General features: G+C 42.1%; 1 protein-coding gene and 1 non-coding gene across 2 annotated transcripts; both read right to left on the bottom strand.

The window, feature by feature from the left end:
- Window positions 1-5,031: 5,031 nt before the first annotated feature.
- On the bottom strand, window positions 5,032-5,164 carry LOC139270105 (small nucleolar RNA SNORA35). The gene has a single exon (XR_011594452.1). It is a non-coding gene; the product is annotated as a small nucleolar RNA SNORA35 (small nucleolar RNA).
- A 381-nt stretch (window positions 5,165-5,545) lies between these two features.
- On the bottom strand, window positions 5,546-10,504 carry LOC139268504 (small ribosomal subunit protein eS8). Its single transcript, XM_070886748.1, has 6 exons — window positions 10,446-10,504; window positions 9,333-9,439; window positions 8,605-8,704; window positions 8,319-8,494; window positions 7,204-7,333; window positions 5,546-5,705 (listed from the first exon to the last, which is right to left on the bottom strand). The coding sequence occupies exons 1-6, from the start codon at window positions 10,447-10,449 to the stop codon at window positions 5,596-5,598; spliced, it is 627 nt and encodes a 208-aa protein (XP_070742849.1). The 5' UTR covers window positions 10,450-10,504; the 3' UTR covers window positions 5,546-5,595.
- Between the last annotated feature and the right edge of the window lie 267 nt (window positions 10,505-10,771).

Raw genomic sequence — 10,771 nt, 5'->3', positions numbered from 1 at the left:
TGAAGTCTACTGCTATCCTCCTATTTGTTACATTTCCACATCTTGTATCATCTGCAAACTTTGAAATTGTACTCCCTATAACCAAGTCCATGTCCTTTATATACAATAGCAATGGTCCTAATACTGATCCCTGGGGGACCTTGCAAATCCATGTTGGCTATCCCTTATTAACCCATTGCTTCTCCAAATCAGAATCAGTTCTGATGCAAGGTCATCAACCTGAAAAGTTTAGCGTTTCTCTCTCCACAGATGCTGCCTGCCCTGCTGAGTATTTCCAGCAATCTTTGTGTTTAATTCAGTAAATTTTGTCCTTGACAAAGATCTCTCGTAGTTTTCCCACCACTAACATTAGACTGACTGGCATGTTTATCTCTCTCCCTTTTTTGAATAGGGGTATAACATTTGTTATCCTCCAGTGCTCTAGCATCACTCTCTTATCAAAAGAGGATTGAATGATTGTGGTCAGAGGTTCTGCTATCTCCACCCTCGTTTCCCTCAGCAATCTAGGATGCATCCCATCTGGACTGGGTGACACTTTGAGCGATGCTAACCTACTTAGCACTCCCTCTCTATTTTTATTCTATCCGGTATCTCTACTCCTGCCTCCTACAATACATCCATTTCTTTTGTGAAGACAGATTCAAAATATTCATTTAGTATCTGTCATGCCCTCTGCCTCCGCAAAATTTTTTCCTTCTTTGTTCCTAATTGGCCCTACCATTCCTTTAACTTTTTATAAAAGATTTTGGGTTCCCTTTTATGTTATCCACTAATCATTTCTCATTCTCTTTGCTCTTGTATCCTTTTTCAATTTTCCCTAGCACTCTCTGTATTCTGCCTACTCGTAGCCAGAAAAATCACCTGCCATGGCCTCTCTTCCCACTACCGCATCGTTACTTCTGGTGTCTTCCAAGGATATATCCTTGGCTCCCTCCCATTTCTCATCTATATGCTGCCCCTTGGCAACATCATCCGAAAACATGGGATTAGTTTCCACATGTATGCCGACAACACCCAGCTCTGCCTCACCACTTCTCTCGACCCGTCCACGGTCTCTAAATTGTCAGATTGCTTGTCCGACATCCAGTACTGGACGAACAGAAATGCTGTCCCAAATAAATATTGGGAAGACCAAAGCCATTGTTTTTGGTCCCCGTCACAAACTGCATTCCTTAGCCAACGACTTCATCCCCCTCCCTAGCATCTGTCTGAGGCTGAACCAGACTGTTCGCAACCTAGGTGTCATATTTGACCCTCAATTGAGCTTCCGGCCACATATCCATGGCATAACTAAACCCACCTATTTTCACCTCCATAATATTGCCCGTCTCAACATAAGAATTAGGAACAGGAGTAGGCCATTTAGCCCCTCGAGCCTGCTCCGCCATTTAACAAGATCATGGCTGATCTGGCCGTGGACTCAGCTCCACTTACCCGCCCGCTTCCCGTAACCCCTTATTCCCTTATTGGTTAAAAATCTATCTGTGACTTGAATACATTCAATGAGCTAGCCTCAACTGCTTCCTTGGGCAGAGAATTCCAGATTCACAACCCTCTGGGAGAAGAAATTCCTTTTCAACTCTATTAAATTGGCTCCCCCGTATTTTGAGGCTGTGTCCCCTAGTTCTAGTCTCCCCGACCAGTGGAAACAACCTCTCTGCCTCGATCTTGTCGGCCCCTGCCTCAGCTCCTCTGCTGCTGAAACCCTTATTCATACCTTTGTTACCTCTAGACTTGACTACTCCAATACACTCCTGGCTGGCCTCCCACATTCAATCCTAGGTAAACTTGAGATCATCCAAAACTCAGCAACCGATGTCGTAATTCACACCAAGTCCCGCTCACCCATCACTCCTGTGCTTGCTGATCTACATTGGCTCCCGGTTAAGCAATGCAGATTTCAAAATTCTTGTTTACAAATCCATGACCTCGCCCCTCCCTATCTCTAATTTCCTTCAGCCTCACAACCCCCCCCCCCCCCCTTACACATTCTGCCCTCTTGAGCATCCCTGATTATAACTGCTCAACCATCGGTGGTCGTTATATATTTGAAAGAGAAAAATATGGTTGGTATAGCGCACAATGGGCCACTTTCTGATTCTAGGACTGGGAGGGGAGCTGGTGATTGGAAGAGCATATGTAGTCTTAGGAATCTAATTAATCATTACAAATAGATAGTTAATAGGGAAGGGTATAGGAGGCCTGTAGTGGAACTTCAATTGTCAGATGCCAGAGGACAAATTCTTCCCAGGTGGCCAACATAATGGGTTCTTGGGAAACTTGCTGTTGCTCCAGGCAATGTCCTGCAACTAAACTGACCCTCTCCTTGGAGGTCATGCATGGTGTACTGAGCCCCTGCCCCCCCCCCCCAAATTAAATCAGGCCTCAGCAGCCAGAAAGCCATCATAAATAAAAATGTGGCTTGCCCCATAAACCAAAAAAGCCAAGCTATACTGATTGAATTAATCACCTATTATTTACTTGCTGATTCTTATCCTCGACTCACCAAACATTTACAGCCTTTAACATGAGATGTAAAGTGGTGCATAAGCATATTCGTGTTTTTTGACAACCAAATGTTTCTATGATTTTAATTGTGTAATGACATAGTCACACAAATTAATTGCATTATCTAAAAAACCATTTTTCTACAGCACTAAGATAGCTTGTTTCCATTATCCTGGCTCAGTAAAACATTTCACATCTACTTTGTTGGTAGGTTCCTGGTCCCAAGCACTCCGTGGAAGTTGTAGGGCAACCCGCAAGTTTGTAAACCTAAGAGATTTGAAACACAAAGATTTCCAAACAGAAAACTGGGGTACTCTGGTTACCAAGATAGGAAAACCTAACATTTGTGCTGTTATGTTTCATTACAAAGACAAGGCGTACGGATTAAATTAAGTGTAGCTATTGCTCTGCATGTTCCCTTGCTGGCCCCTTCTTACCAAGCATTTTCTCACCTTTGAAGTGACTGGAGGCAGAAATGTGGTATGTGCAAAAGACAAAAATATCTCATTACACTTTTAGAATCATAAAGCACAGGTCTTTGAGCTCCCACTATCCCTTTGAAAGACCTATTCTTTTAGCACTATTCACCCACAGCCCTGCAAATGTTTTTCCTTTCCAAATGTATATCCCAATGCCTTTCGGAATATTACCATTGAATCTGCTTCCACCAAACTTACAACCATTGCATTCCAGATCTTAACAGGTTAGGGGCTGCTGGGGGATCTTTCCTGGCTCTATTGCCAATTATCTTAAAACAATCTAGCTGAGGCTAAACCAGTTATTCACAAAAGATTTAGCGTAACATCCTTGCTTTTGCACTTATGTCTCTATTTATAAAGCCAATAAATCCAAATGCTTAATAGCCTCATCAACCCGACCAGATACCCTCAAAATATTGGTGTATATAAACCACTAAGTCTATTGTTTGTGCACCCCTATTGCCTCCTCATTCTTCCTTCCAAAGTGCATCACTTCAATACATTAAATTTTGTGTCTGCCCAAATCAATCCATCCTTTTGAAGCCTATTATCTTCCCATTGAGCACATTTTTCATCTGAAACTTTAAAAATTGTGCCCTCCACCCCTTACCCAAGTCCATGTCAGAATATACCAGCACCGAAGCAGACCACTCGACCAGCTCTGTTGGGCAGGCCACATCATCCACATGCCCGACACGAGACTCCCAAAGCAAGCACTCTACTCAGAACTTCTACACAGCAAGCGAGCCCCAGGTGAGCAGAGAAAACACTCCATGTACAATCTCAAAACCTTTAAAGGTCCCCCACATACCTGGCAAGCTTTATTTCCAATCTATCTGGGCCAGATCCTCCAACTCACCAAAATTAGCCCTTTTCTGGTGGAGTACTTTCACCATTGCTTGTTGCACACTCTTCCATAACTACAGTAAGTCAAGTATCACTATTCCTCCGATATTCTCTCGCGAAACATGCTCCGTTTTATTCCCCAGAACTAGATTCAACATTGTTCCCTTCCTTGTTGGGCTGGAAATATTCAGAATTTCCTCCCCCACCCCCAAATAGATTCTAGCACATTATTCTTGAGCGCTGCAACAATATCTTTGATCAATACTGCCAATCCTTTGTCCCTCCCAAATATATTATATTTAGACATGGGGTATACCTATGCTACCCAAACAGTAGGAGTGACTGACCCCTCTGCACCAGAGAGAATAATTAAAGAACTGTTAAAAATTAAATTGTCTTGAATTCACTGCAAATAAAAAGCTAAGTATTTTGAAAATACCCCTATATACTGACACTGATCTTTTGTCACCAACTGTTGGCTTTCAGAGTGAGGCTCCTGTCTATGCCTCAAGAAACCTGGACAAAACAGCTTGAAGTTGTACTACTGAACAAACCATGAGCAGCTTTTTATTCCATTGTGAGTACTATAGATGTATAATCCATGATGCTAACTTGCTCTCCTCACTTATCTAAAATGGGAATTAAAAGTTTCACAAAAAGTGGTAACATTTTTTTTTAAATTAGTCTTAAAATGCCTTGCAGATTAGCTTAACGGAACTCGCATTCCAGCTGCAATTCTGAGGTCCTGTCCTTGGCAACGCGATATGATTTCTGCTTATACTTATTCTGCATAAGATGTGCACAAAGCCAACAAGTATAGATGCGCTTTTCGTCACTTTTAAAAATTGCATTTTATATAGTGCATCACCATACCATAAGGTGCTTTATGCTTGTGAACAAAGCCATTTTCACCTCTTTAAAAGTTCCCATGCTTGGAAAAGGCTACACAGTGAAAGAACCAGCCCTTCCTGCTCACTGATGTACGAGGAAAAAACTTTCATATGCGAAGATAATCTTGCTCTTTTTGTGCTTAAGGGTGTTTTTCGAAACGGAGATAGATTTCTGCACTGTACATTTCCCACACTAGATGCATGCTATTTCCTAAGTGTGGATAGAGTCTCATGTTTAAAAAGTTAATGCTATTACAAATTCTGTTTGATAGAAATTAATTAAAAAATACACAGAAGTGGAAAAATTGAACTGTCCCCAGCCTTCGAAAGGAGAGAAGCTACAAGTAAAAGCTCAGCCCTTCTGCAAACTAGAGTTTGATCTTGCACAAGAATGAGACTTGGAAGGCCACAACAAAGACACCAAGTCACTTGATTGTGCATAACAACTACCCGTTTTATAAAACAAAGCAGCACACCATGAATCCTTCAGCAAGGATAAACATTTCTGTGCACCTTAAAAGGCAGTTGGCAAATCAACACACAATCAGCCTGCTTCACTAGTTGCAAATCTGAAGTCATTTACAGTGTGTCCAAATAGTGCAACGTTTACTCCAGCACATTAAATGATTCAAGTACTACACAGCAACAACTCGAGGGTTGCTTTCATTTATGCATACCTTTCTGCTTCCACACCAAGTTACTTGCAAACACAATTGCAGCGTGTAAAATATTGAAGCCTCGAGTCACAAACTGTGTACACTAAAGACTAAATCTCCAAGGGGAAAATTGGCATTTCACAATCTTTTAGCAAAGACAACAATAGTGGGTGAAAAATGGTTTATTAATATTGCATTTTCCTTAAAGTACTATGTTTATTTGCCCTTTTTGGCTCTGATCTTCCTCAGATAGAATTCCAACTCTTTTCCTTCAAGGACGTAGCCATCAGCTCTGCCACACTGACCAGGTCTTGAAGCTATGCAAGCTGCAAAAGAAGAAAGATACCCCTTAAAGCAGACAGACCACTTCAATCCAGGCATCAACTAGGTACAATAAATTGGCTGGTGTCTCTCCTTCCTTGCCCATTTTGTGCCCAAGTAGAAATTCATATAGAAAGACAGTAAGCGGCAGTTGGCTGTATGCGGTTTTATTTGAGTGTGGTGTTAAGCATTACAGCCAATCCTGCTCTCATACAATATCCAAACACATAGCTATCTAATAATTGTGCGATGAGCTATGTATCAGGAACTGAAACCTTCCCAGATTTATCCTCCCTTCCTTAAACCAGGATGTTGTTAACTGTAGTGCCCCCAATATTAGTTGACATCAAATCAGAGATAATGCTGAGGACCTCCATTCTGTGTATGGTTCACAGCCACACATAGCCCCCAACCAAACGGGAAATTCAAGCTCTAATCACCTTGCCTTCAACACATCAACAGAACATCAAAAAAATAAAATGGGCCATGGAGTTACAGGACCTCTACCTAAAGACACATTTGATGGAAAGGATCTGTCTGTGCTCTTCCCCAATGAAAATCTAAAGAGCTGAAACTCATTTTTCTATCTTCCAGGTACTATTCAAGATACAATGGTACTTGTCACAACCTTTTCACACAAGAACTGGATTGTGTAAACAGGGTTGGACACAATAAATTAACAGTTCTTGTTTATCAGTTATGATTATTATTTTTAATGATAATGCTTTCCTTAGAACCAGCTTCATTGTAGTGGGTCATACTGGGCTGCATCATCAACATAGGCAGTCCCTCCAATGAGGATAACTTGCTTCCACACGAGTTCACATACCTTTCAATAAAGGACTCGATGTTCCAGTCCTGAATTCCAATTGAAGTGGTGGAAGATGCCTGTGCGTGGATTTTTAAAAAACATTTGGTAACCGTTGCACATCAGCCACCACACGGGCATTATCCAGTGGCAAGGGTTAACCAGGACGACTGGAGACCTGCTCTGCTGCACGGACCTAATGCGCACATATTGCAGTGTGGGCAGGCCCGTGCTGCTCCTGGGCCCTCGGCTCTTGTGGGCCCCATACCCTCATTCGCTGCATCTCCGCCACGATCTGGGTCTAACCTCTGGTGGAAACTCCAGAACTATGGGCACAAACAGCCCACCTGTGCAAGTTATTGGCTATATGTCCAGAGAGCACAACAGCCGACCTTAAACCAGTCTTAATTTGACAAAAATAACCCATTCTCTCAAGCCACATTTTATTATCCACTCGTTCCTCTCAAAGGCTGAGTGGCCAACTTGGCATACTGCACCAAAACTTGCACACCAGGGAAGCTCTGCTGGCTAATATGAACACCAGTGCTCTTCAAATTTCTAACATTTTGTAAATATCAGCAGCAGAACCGGGCAAAGTTATTAGGTCAGACGAGTTCCCCGGGGGCTTCTTTGTAAAACTTAAGATCTTCTCTACAAAGAAATTAGTCCAATGGCAGGATTTTAAACTAACGTACCAAGCAGTTTCCCCTGCTGGAATTGTTCTTCTAGCAGTTGGCTGATTTTTGCATTCTTTCTACGATCATCATATTTCTTCTGAATTTTCTTGGACCTCTTCTTGTTCAGAATTTCTTCCTCTTCAGGAGTCTGAATTCAGCAAAGTGGCATCTTATATTATAGGTTCGGGATATTAAAAAAATGTCCCAACAAATCTTAAACCATGGTTAGACAGTAATAGCATTATGTTGGTTTAATTCAACTGAAAATAACTAAAAAAAAATAGGCTGTGCAACATGATTACAGAATGTATGGAACATAACATTTTGTATTATATCACAAATAACTAGAATTTCCAGATATTTTTTTTTTAAAATCAGACCACAAGAGACTGCTTGAAAACCGCTTATATATTTTACTTTTGTTACATGTAGCACTTAAGCATCATGTGTTTGAAAGTTTTGTGGAACTATCCCATTGGTTTATAAATCACATTATATCCCATGAGAGAACTAGATAAAATGTGCTTTTCCTTCCTGCTAATAGTAACCAGTATACTCTGGGCAACTTGGCTATAAACATTATAGTCTATGTCTTAATTCAACACAATTTGAATGAATTTTCTAGCACAAAATATTGTTACTTAATTCAATATTTCAAGAGTAAAATGGCAACCACAGTAGACTGCAATAGGAACTAATAACCTCCAATAGCGGTTTGTGGGACCGGCTTGAAAATTGGTTGCTGTCGCTACCCAAACGAGTATTGGGGCTTGTCAAATATCTGTACATTGGAAATGAAGTGCTTTAGGACATTCCATGAGACTTGATGGGGCTCAAGCCCTTTTTCTGCCTTGCACCATCACCACTTTTGCCATTTAATCACTCCTGCCCTCCACCCTATTTTCCTTTTCTGTCCCCACTTTCCCTATACTTGCTTGAAAGCTGTTCATCTGTAACATCTAACTGAAATTTTAACTATTTCACAGATGCTGCCTAATCCACCAGATGCTTCTGGCACATATGTTTTTATTTTAAATCGAGAAAATATTGAAGTAAAAGCCACTGTAATGCAACATCAGAATAGAAATGAACTTCATGGTTATGTAATCCAGTCAAATAGCTGCTCCACATACCAGCTTAGCACCCTTCTTCCGGCCGAGGGGAAGGGCAAAGTGAGACTCATACCACTGCCTGAAGGGAGTACTGTCGATCAGAACAATACAGTTCTTTACTAACGTTTTTGTCCTAACCAATTCGTTGTTGGAGGCATTGTAGACCACATCAATGATCCTGGTCTTCCGTGTGCTACCTACAAAGGAGACATTTTACCACTGGGTTAGAAATGGCATAACTGACCAGAAAAGTTCTACAGTGAGGGTACAAGGAAAATTGCTACAAACACCTCCGAAAAGAACTTACATTCTGAACCCCAGGAAAAGTTTCCAGCATCCAACCTTAGTGCCCGGTATTTCTTATTTCCACCACGGACTCTCACTGTGTGGATACGTCGTGGTCCAATCTGCAGACATGTCAAAGACATCAGTAAATACGACACTGAATTGTATGATCAACCATGCAAAGCTCAAATCAAGCTGACACTCAACTAGGAATCCTGACACTTTGGGATCAAATACCTGTACATACATTATTCTGTACAAGTAGTGCATTATATGCATATTATGCAAATGCAACCATGTTAGGTTTGACACACTTCTGTTATGTCCAAAATTTAACATTCGTAAAATTTAAAGTGCAAAATATGCTTGGGGTAGAGATCACCACAAAATATAAGCCACTGCTTTGCTATATTCACTTCTTAAGCTTGTAGAAGCACATTCAAGTCCATTTGTATTAAAAAATATTGAAAATAACTCCATCAAAACCTACAGGAGGAAAAAATAATTAATACAGGCAGTGTAGTCAGTGTAACTATGACAAGAGTAACATTGGTGGGTCCAAATATGACCAGAACAGTCAAAACAAACCCACCTATCAAAAAAAGTCATGTTTTCATCATTCACACTGCTGGAAAATACAATCCACCTACAATAACTCCTTACTTGTGAACAGTATCCAGTCACCCCTCTGGACTACTACCAAATGTAACAGCCAGAATCAAACTCCAAAAGTACCCCTGTTGCCTATACCTTGGTATTTGCAGGAGGACGCCCAAGTTCATACTTCCTCTTTTTGTGGTATGGCTTCCTTTTGCCTCCAGTTTTGCGCCGCTTGTGCCAATTGTTCCGGGAAATACCTGCAATCAGACATCAAGTTTAAATATTGGTCAGGACACCAGGGATAACTCCCCTGCTCATCTTCGAAATAGTGGCCGTGGGATCTTTTACGTCCACCTGAGAGGGCAAACGGGGTCTCAGTTTAACGTCTCATCTAACCAGAATACAGACAAGGCAGGTGTTCAGTTCTCTAAGGTAGTTAGTTCACCACAAGAGTATCACAGACATGACACCTGTGCAATTACTAATCAATGCTCCCGCAATAAAGCTTTTAAAACCAACAGTCAGGGTACCAGGCAATAAAAGTTGGCATGTACTTAAACCTGCTCTGCAAAACAGATCACATTTCAAATTGTGTAATGAAAAATTAATTGTTTATGTTAATAAGAAATTATAATCCACAACAGGCCAAATGAGGGAAGTACAGCATAACCAAGCTCCAATTCACATGGGCCAGATTGTATTGTGTTTACCTTTAATCACTAGCTCAGTAGTACCTGGGTGCGAATACAGCTTCTGGTTTGGGGCATCGCTTTATATTGATAAGCAGTCCCTCGTGCATAATAATTAACAAGAATTTTTAAAGTGAGGCTACAAATGACTGAATTTATTCCTGGACGAACGGGGCCTCAGGCCAAGAGCTGCAGCCCCCACCCCCGGCTATTCCCAACACCCAGGCCGCGATTGCTGCTCGGCCCAGAATGTTTTTCTCCCTAAGTGTCCTGGTGATGAGCAGATTGTACCGGCACCATCCGACAACCGGTGAACCGGCCTCCGCTCGACAGCACAACAGCTCCAGGCACGGATACAGGGCGGCCATGTTGGATGCCTCCATCCACCACCCGGGCTCCCGACATTAAACACTGAAATGTCACCAGAAGCAGCCCGAGCGATCGCCCCAGACACAGCCCAGACTAAGCTCTACGCTTACTTGAACTCAATCGGGGACATTTTGGCGGCCCCAATCTGACACAAATGGCAGATTGATTCGGATTACATTAGTGCAAACCCCGGCCGCTCACGTACCCATTTTCAGGCGTCGGTTGGAAAGAGGAACCGCAAAGGCTCCTGGGCCATAAGTCGATTCCAAGTCTCGCGCGAACTCACGCGGGGCGCGCAGAGTGACGTAGCGTGCACAGACGGGACGAGAGCGGAGCCATGTTTGTGAGGGGCAGTCAGGGGCAATTAGTCGTAAAAAGCAAGATTTGCATTTATATAGCGCTTTTCACGTCCACCGGACGTCACAAAGCACTTTACAGACAATGAAGATATCATCATAGGCAGTCCCTCGGAATCGAGGAAGACTTGCTTCCACTTTAAAAGTGAGTTCTCAGGTGACTGTACAGTCCAAT

The sequence above is a fragment of the Pristiophorus japonicus genome, chromosome 8 (genome assembly GCF_044704955.1).
Source record: "Pristiophorus japonicus isolate sPriJap1 chromosome 8, sPriJap1.hap1, whole genome shotgun sequence".
Taxonomy (NCBI): domain Eukaryota; kingdom Metazoa; phylum Chordata; class Chondrichthyes; family Pristiophoridae; genus Pristiophorus; species Pristiophorus japonicus.
This window is presented reverse-complemented; position numbering and strand designations above follow the sequence as displayed.

Bases quoted from the DNA above. Each gene is read 5' to 3' on its own strand.
- LOC139268504 (XM_070886748.1), bottom strand. The intron at 8,705-9,332 runs GTATAGGCAACA...ACATGTCTGCAG, and splicing joins GTCCTCCTGCAAATACCAAG to ATTGGACCACGACGTATCCA. The intron at 5,706-7,203 runs GTACGTTAGTTT...CTTCTTTTGCAG, and splicing joins CCAGCAGGGGAAACTGCTTG to CTTGCATAGCTTCAAGACCT.